Genomic DNA, 7136 nt, shown 5'->3' with positions numbered 1-7136 from the left:
CAACTGCTTTCTACTGAGAGCAAGCAAGTGTGCCTTCACCACCATCAGCACCCCAGCTCTGGATCAGCCGCGTAAGGGTTCCTCCTTCCGCTCCTCCTAGCCTCTCAGCCTCCTCCCTCAGTGTCGGCCTTTGCAGGCATGGGAGGATCAGGCATGCACCCCTGCTTGCTCACCTGGGTGGCCCAGTCACCTCAAATCACGCCCCGGTTCAAGGCCACTGTTTGCCACTCCATGTTTCTGGCAGAGCCACACCTGGTCAGGTGGTGACAGGGCACAGAACAGCATATGTACTGGTGCACACACAAGTCTCTGACGATTTGTTCCGGTGCTGATGGGCCCAGGCCAAGTAGCTCAATAGGGCGCTCCTGAAGGTCTTTCCAAGAGTGACGCAATAACCACCAGACAATGGCGTCATCGTGAGGACACTGCAGGACCAAGGGGAACAGGCGGGTCTGGCTCTCTTCCTCTCACTTTCTCTTCCAGGGAGTCGCTCTCCCGCCCTGGACCAGCCTTTTCTCAGCTCGCACCCCAGCCCCATTAACTCGGTTTTCAATCCGGCCCTGGTTCCTAGGAGACGCTCTGGAAGCTCCGCCCCCGGTACTCCGGCTCATCCAATTAAGAACCTAGAGGCGGGGTCGGGGAGGTGGCTCGGTGACGTAATGCAGGTTGATTGGCATTCCGGACACAGACACCCGGGATTAGCCTCCCGTCTCGTCAATCCAGAGGCAGGGGTGGGACGTTGCAAACTCAGAGAATTGGGTTTGGCTGGCCTGGATTTAAAGAGACAGAAGCTATCGGGGACCTACAAGACGGTCCCCAATACCCACCCCCCTAAGTCCTAGGGACCGTTTGGGTCCCCACACCCTGGGCTATGGTTTGCGGAGGCTTTGCCTGCTCCAAGAATGCGCTGTGCGCGCTCAACGTGGTGTACATGGTGAGGTCTCGGAGGTGGGGGAGGAAAGAGGGGGCGCCAGTGGGGGAGGCGCGAGAGGGGAGACTCTGGGGACTTCCGGTGGGGAGAGGGGTGCACTCGGGGTTCCGGGGAGAGTCTCGAGAACTTCCGGTGAGGAGGGGAACATTCTTGGGGACTTCCGTGGGAGGGGAGACTTCCGGTGGTGGGGGGTGGTCCTGGGAGGGTGGTGGGCGGGGTGGGGGGGGAAGGTTGTGTCTGAAGTCGGCTCCCTCCCTCTTTGAAGCTTTCTCCCCCAACACAGAAGTAGCGGACCAGGTCGAGGGCTACGCTGTTCCGTGCCTGGACGCTAGGGACGCTCCCCTCCTGGTTCCAGCTGCCTCTGGGGGTAGTGCCTCTGGATGCGCCCCCGTTCCTGAAGCTCCTAGCTTGCCCTGGCCCTCCTGGTCAATGTCAGCGGTGCTGCTTGGCAGGCCTCACGGAGTTGTACTCTGCTATTTCTTGTAGCTTGTGGGCTTGCTGCTGATCGGAGTGGCCGCCTGGGGTAAGGGCCTGGGGCTGGTGTCCAGCGTCCACATCATCGGAGGAGTCATCGCTGTGGGGGTCTTCCTCCTCCTCATTGCAGTGGCTGGCCTGGTGGGTGCTGTCAACCACCACCAGGTCCTGCTCTTCTTTGTATCCTGGCTGGATGGGACGGAGGCGGGGAGGGGGATGCACCCAGGCTTTTGGGAGGGCTAAAGTTAGGGGAACCTCAGGGATAGCACCGCTATCTATAGAAACATATGCTCATTTCATTGTCAACAATTGGCCATGAATGTATGGATTCTATGGATAGGTAAGTCCACTTTGTTAGACTGCAGCATAAAGAAATCTAGGTATTTTTGTCTTCCTTAACTCCTACTTTCAGTACATGATCATCCTTGGTTTGGTCTTCATCTTTCAGTTTGGAATCTCCTGCTCATGTCTGGCTATTAACCGAAGCAAACAGGTAAAGGGAGTCAGGGGGCATCCCTTCTGTCTCCATCCTTGGGCTGATGTCTGGCCCCAGCTTTACCCACAGAGCATCCTTAGGCATTTGCTTCCTTGAAAATAGCTTTCCGTGAGGGTGACGTAGAGGGAGGAGTTTAGGTGGGTGTTGTGATGGCCTTGTCTAGAACTGTGGCACTGGCATGCTTCAGAGGAATGCTGGCTCCCTCTGGCAGAACAAGGAAACTGGGGATCCTGTAGAGTTTAGAGTGTCAGGAGACCAACAGCCCTCTGCCCATGCCTGCAGACAGATGTCATCAACGCTTCGTGGCGGGTCATGAGCAACAAAACCCGGCATGAACTGGAAAGAAATTTGGACTGTTGTGGTTTGTTCAACCTCACGGCTATATCCCAAGATGACGGTTCCTGCGATGCAGTGAGTTGGTGACTGGGTCGGGCCTAAGGGAAGTTGGGAGTGAGATGGGAAATCCAGTAGACAATGCCCAAACTGGCAGATGCCACTGTCTCTCCAGCAACTCCCTGCTGTCCCAGCTTCCCTGATTGGGATGTCAAATTGAGTATTGAGCTCTAGGGTACTGGTCAGACTCCAGCAATCCCTGGGGCTGGGCACCACAGGTGCTTGGAGAAGGCCACTAAGCACCTTGGCTTTCTCAGGTCTGCAGGCATAGGAGCACCATATGCCCCACGTGTGGGGAGAAACTTCTTAAGCATTCGGATGAAGCCCTGAAAATTCTGGGGGGCGTCGGACTGTTCTTCAGCTTTACAGAGGTGAACTTCTGCGGGCCTAGGGGCACCCCTCTCTAAGGTCTTAACCTGAAGTCAGAGCTGAGTGGTCTTGTTTCTTTCTCTTTTTGTTCCTACAGATCCTTGGTGTCTGGCTAGCAATGAGATTTCGGAATCAGAAGGATCCTCGGGCCAACCCCAGTGCCTTTCTATGAGAAAGACCCTCCTGGCTTTGCTCTTGCCTTTTTTTCTGCTGCCCTTTCTGTTTGTGAAAAAGGAAATGGCATTTTGCTCCATTCCTGGATTCAGATCGTGTCAGGGCTTGGCATATTTCAGTGGCAGCCAACACCACAGAGACTCCTCTCTGTCTTCCAACGTGGATGCGGGCAGCTCCCCAGACTGCAAGGGACGGGGGCTGGAGTCATTCCCAGCTGCTTGCCCACTTCACCCTTCCAGGCAGGACCATCTTGACACTAGCCAAAGTCTGTGGATCCTTAAAGGGATGGAGCTGCAGAGAAAATTGTGAAGAGCTCTCCTAATAGACAAGACCTGGTTTGAGAAAATTTCAGTAAACATACAAATGAAAGCCATTTAAATTCCAGAATGTCTGTGAGCCAAGGGGCTCTGCAGAGCTGCCCAGACCTTGTGTGACTTGAAGGGGGCTCCAGGGAAGTCCCCTCTCCCTCGTGGCTTCTCCAGTCCCCCAATGACAAGGCCAATCAGACAAAGACACATTAAAAAATAAGAGCTTTCTTTTTTCTTGTTTGTTTTCCTGTATAAAAAAGGTTCCCAGTATCAAGGTAGGAAAGGGGGAAAAGATGGGGCCGTACCCCTTAGTGTAGACAAATAGGGGGGGCAGGAGGAGGGTAAGGCTCAGGACGGAACGTCATGAAGGCAGCACGGTAGGCTCTGGGAAGCTGGAGGCCCCAGCCCAGAACCGGAGGCAGAGCTGGTGTACTCGCTGCTCTCCAGGGCGGTGGCCCTTCCTTTCTCGGCCAGGCTCTGCTGCTCACTCTGGGTCGTTGTCCTCTTCCTTACGGAGGTAAGAGTGCTGTAGGGCTTTGCAGGCCGAGATTCGCTTGTGTGGGCTGAAAGTCAGCATCTCCTAGGGGGACAAGCCAAGGTCAGAAAACCAGACAGAAAGCCTTCTGGCCCCCTGCAGTGCCATCAGAGAGTGGACCTCCGGCTACATTATGCCTCCCTCTACCCATGGCTGTTCCCTGCTTTTCCTCCGCCCGCCACGTGGACTCTCACTGACTGGCTGTCTCCCCCATGCCCATGGCCATACCAGCAGCAGTTGTGCTCCGGACTCCTCCAGCTCAGGCACCACTGACTGTACTGGGCGGGGTCCTTGCGGGGAAAAGGCACTTCGGGGAAGGGACACCTCTCGGGGCCAGTCCTCTTCTGGGGGCAGTCCAATCAGGCTATGGGAGACAGGAAGGCTCTGTTATGGGATAGGGGGTGGGAGGAGGGTGTTCCTTTTCTAGCTTACAACCCATGGCGGGGAGGATGGTTCAGCACAAACAGGACTCCCAATGCCCCCACCCCGCACCAGCTACTTACTCAAAAATCTTGCTTAACTGGTCAGGTTCAGAGTTTCCACAGAAGAGGGGCCTAAGGCAAGAAGTAATAACAGGGTAGCAATCACTCAGCAGTAGCAAGACTGCTGCCAAGGTATGACACAGTGATATGAAATTTCTAAATTCTACTTCTGGGCTAGCAATGTGGAAGGTGGGGGTCAGCAGGCATGGGCAAGGCATGCAGGTGGCTCAGGGCTGAGAGGCTGCAGGGTGTTCAGGGAACCTGGGTCCCCTACTTTCGCCGAAACATCTCTGCGAAGATACAGCCGACGCTCCACAGGTCCACAGGCGTGGCATAAGCGGACTGCAGGAGAACCTCAGGAGCACGGTACCAGAGTGTCACCACCTATGGGGAGAGTGCATGAGCCTTCCAACCCCTGGCCTCAGGACTGTCTGCAAGCACAAGTGCTTGAAGGAGAACACGAAACTTAAGAATTCTCCACTACATTGCACATGCCTTCTCCCACCCCCAGTCAGAAGGCACATGGGCCACCATGTCATCCTACTGACCACAGGTGTCAGCGCCATCTGGTAGCTGTAGATTCGGGCCAGGCCAAAGTCAGCCAGCTTGACAGTCCCGCTGTTTGTCACCAGGATGTTTTCTGGCTTCAGGTCCCGGTGAATGATGCAGTTAGAGTGGAGGAAGTCCAGGCCTCTCAGAAACTGCCGCATCAGATCCTGATTTGCAAGGGAGAGGCAGAGATGCAGCGGAAAGGAGCAGCAGACCTGAAAAACCATCAGGGTTCCCTAGAGATATCCCAGTCCGTCTCTTCGTGTCCACCCCTGGCCCTTACCTTGATGGTCTCTACTGGCAAGCCCGGTGGGGGTGCCTTGTTCAGGTACGCCCTTAAGTCCTGCTCCACGTGCTCAAACACTAGGGTCACCCTGATCTCCCGGTCAGTTCGAGAGGTGGCACAGACGTCCATCAGCCTGGCCAGAGGAAATGGTCACTCGCTCATTAGTTTCCCCACTTCCCTCCCTATCACCACCCCCACTCCCATCCCTGCACCCTCCTCTCACCGGACAACATTGGGGTGCTCAAAAGCCTCCAGCCGCCTCAGTAAAGCCACCTCCCGAACAGTGCTGATGGGAAGGCCCCCTCCCGGCGTCGCTTCACTGGGGACACGCAGGCTCTTGAGGGCCACAAAGTGGCCACTGAGAGGATCCCGGGCCTTGTACACGGTCCCATAGGCGCCCACGCCAATTTCGGCCACCGGCTCATATCGAGAGACAGCCATCCTCAGATCAGTGTCGACCCTACTGAACACACGGATTCTTACCACTCAGTGCTCTTCCAGAATTAGGATCGCACGCGATGGCAGTGGCCAGGTGATTCCCACCCCAGGTAGCACAAAGAGCCATCCACTCAATCCCCCGCGCTCCTCAACCTCCCCGGGACGTCTGTTCAGGTAACACAGCCCCTCCAGCCACATGAGACCCCGAAAAGGAAAAAAAAAAAAGTCAAAAGACCCTTTCTTTTCTCTTCAGGAACATCGCATCCAACACAAAGACGATCACACGGGACAACACACCTGGTCCCGAAGATCCCACGCCTCAGTCCCTAAGATTTCACCTCCCCACGTCCACAAAAGCTGTGCTTCCCGCCCCTGGGCGACCCTCCCATAAATCGCCGGCGCAGCGCACGCGTGTGAGGCGGTGGGGGGTGGGACGGGACTGGTGCCTTAATCGTGGCAGGGGCTGTGCTCACCTCACGCCAGGCTGGGAGCTGCAAGGGGTGGCCCGTTATCAGAGTCCCGGAGCTGGTTCCTGCAGCACCGCCATACACCCGAGCTCTGTCCTGGGCAGCTGGACGCTCCGGGCCTGACCATAGAACACAGGCCAGAGACTAGAGAGGCCCCCTCACCTCCACCCTCACCATGTGACCAGCGGCCAGAGAGGCGCGCAGAAACTGCGAGGGCGGGGCGGGCGCCGGACGTTCGGGACACGTGACTGCCACCCATGCGCAGAGGGGCGGCCCGGCGGGGCTGGACGGGGTAGGTGGAAGGGCGGGTGGGGGGCGGCGTGCTGAGAAGGGGGCGGAGGGGAGATGGCAGCCACGTGACCTGTTGCTATCACACGTGACCGCTTGACATTGCTCGGAGGAGCAGAGGTGTGGTTACGCGGTGGGGCACGTGACCCGGCTGCCTAAAGCCCCATCTCTGGGGGGTGGGGTGGGGTAGGAGAGGGGGACCAGGAGAGGGCGGAGCCCAAGGCGGTGCCATGGCAACCCAGGCCACCCAGCTCCCGGCTGCTGAAGGCCGAGCCTGGCAGGGAGACGGGGGCGTCCTCTGGGGGCTGTCACCTTTCTGCTTCCCGGCCGTGGCAAACAGTGTCACCCGTGTTCTTTGTTTCGTTCATTCATTCAACAAAATTTTATTGAGCGCTTGCTTCCGAATATGTGTGTGTGTGGGGGGGTAGTTGTTTTGGTGTCTCAGTCATAGCTCTTTGAAGTGGTGATGACACTGTGGAGAAAGTTGTAGCCTGCAGTGTCATCTTATAAAAGGGGAAGGAGGCGGTGCCCATCTGAGGGCAAACTGGGATTACGAGGGATGGAAGGCAGCTTAACAAAGTGCTCCAACAGGAAGGGTAGCAAAGTGGTGCCTTCTGCCCTGCCCCACTCTCAAAGTGTTAAAGACCAGGTGCTGTGTGTGGGAGAGGTTACTGATGTTGGTTTTAGCTTCTGACCTCAAGTTCTTTTCTGCGTTAAGATTCTACAAGTCTAGGATATGCATGTGTGTGTGTGTGTACACACAGGTGTAGGATACACGTGATGTTTGCCATAGATGCACAGCTACAGGAGCCCGCATGTGAAGCCTACCATCATCACCAATATCTGAGATGGACTTACGTCCATCTGCGTACAGTGGAACTCAGTTGGGGTCCCTGGGTCGCCTCCTTTTCCCCGGTGCAGCTCTCTGAGTTCTTGGCCCTAGCCA

The 7136-nt window shown here is 56.5% G+C and overlaps 2 protein-coding genes across 5 annotated transcripts; one reads left to right on the top strand and one right to left on the bottom strand.

Annotated features, from left to right (window-relative positions):
• Positions 1 to 641: 641 nt before the first annotated feature.
• Positions 642 to 3372, top strand: TSPAN31 (tetraspanin 31). Of its 3 annotated transcripts, none has more exons than XM_040982865.1 (6): positions 642 to 934; positions 1418 to 1585; positions 1818 to 1898; positions 2184 to 2312; positions 2552 to 2665; positions 2761 to 3372. In XM_040982865.1, the coding sequence occupies exons 1-6, from the start codon at positions 872 to 874 to the stop codon at positions 2833 to 2835; spliced, it is 630 nt and encodes a 209-aa protein (XP_040838799.1). In that variant the 5' UTR covers positions 642 to 871; the 3' UTR covers positions 2836 to 3372. The 3 variants fall into 3 exon arrangements, with proteins under 3 accessions (XP_040838799.1, XP_040838806.1, XP_040838810.1); XM_040982872.1 differs by having other exon boundaries at positions 699 to 948; XM_040982876.1 differs by lacking the exons at positions 1418 to 1585; positions 1818 to 1898 and having other exon boundaries at positions 699 to 934.
• CDK4 (cyclin dependent kinase 4) lies at positions 3357 to 6122 on the bottom strand. Of its 2 annotated transcripts, none has more exons than XM_040982857.1 (8): positions 5909 to 6122; positions 5221 to 5460; positions 4995 to 5130; positions 4711 to 4878; positions 4437 to 4546; positions 4184 to 4234; positions 3909 to 4044; positions 3357 to 3725 (listed from the first exon to the last, which is right to left on the bottom strand). In XM_040982857.1, exons 2-8 carry the CDS (start codon positions 5436 to 5438, stop codon positions 3630 to 3632), a joined length of 915 nt encoding a protein of 304 aa, XP_040838791.1. In that variant the 5' UTR covers positions 5439 to 5460; positions 5909 to 6122; the 3' UTR covers positions 3357 to 3629. The 2 variants fall into 2 exon arrangements, with proteins under 2 accessions (XP_040838791.1, XP_040838780.1); XM_040982846.1 differs by having other exon boundaries at positions 5221 to 5457.
• Between the last annotated feature and the right edge of the window lie 1014 nt (positions 6123 to 7136).

The sequence above is a fragment of the Ochotona curzoniae genome, unplaced genomic scaffold (genome assembly GCF_017591425.1).
Source record: "Ochotona curzoniae isolate NIBS_2020 unplaced genomic scaffold, NIBS_Ocur_1.0 contig_1014, whole genome shotgun sequence".
Classification (NCBI taxonomy): Eukaryota; Metazoa; Chordata; class Mammalia; order Lagomorpha; family Ochotonidae; genus Ochotona; species Ochotona curzoniae.
The sequence above is the reverse complement of the archived record's forward strand: the minus strand, read 5'-3'. Positions and strand labels throughout refer to the sequence as shown.

Coding starts and splice junctions, on each gene's coding strand:
- TSPAN31 (XM_040982865.1), top strand. CDS start 872: ATGGTTTGCGGAGGCTTTGCCTGCTCCAAGAATGCGCTGTGCGCGCTC. Junction 2,313..2,551: donor ATGACGGTTCCTGCGATGCA/GTGAGTTGGTGA, acceptor TGGCTTTCTCAG/GTCTGCAGGCATAGGAGCAC. Junction 2,666..2,760: donor TGTTCTTCAGCTTTACAGAG/GTGAACTTCTGC, acceptor TTGTTCCTACAG/ATCCTTGGTGTCTGGCTAGC.
- CDK4 (XM_040982857.1), bottom strand. CDS start 5,438: ATGGCTGTCTCTCGATATGAGCCGGTGGCCGAAATTGGCGTGGGCGCC. Junction 4,045..4,183: donor CAGTTAAGCAAGATTTTTGA/GTAAGTAGCTGG, acceptor TGTCTCCCATAG/CCTGATTGGACTGCCCCCAG. Junction 3,726..3,908: donor CCGGAGCACAACTGCTGCTG/GTATGGCCATGG, acceptor TTGTCCCCCTAG/GAGATGCTGACTTTCAGCCC.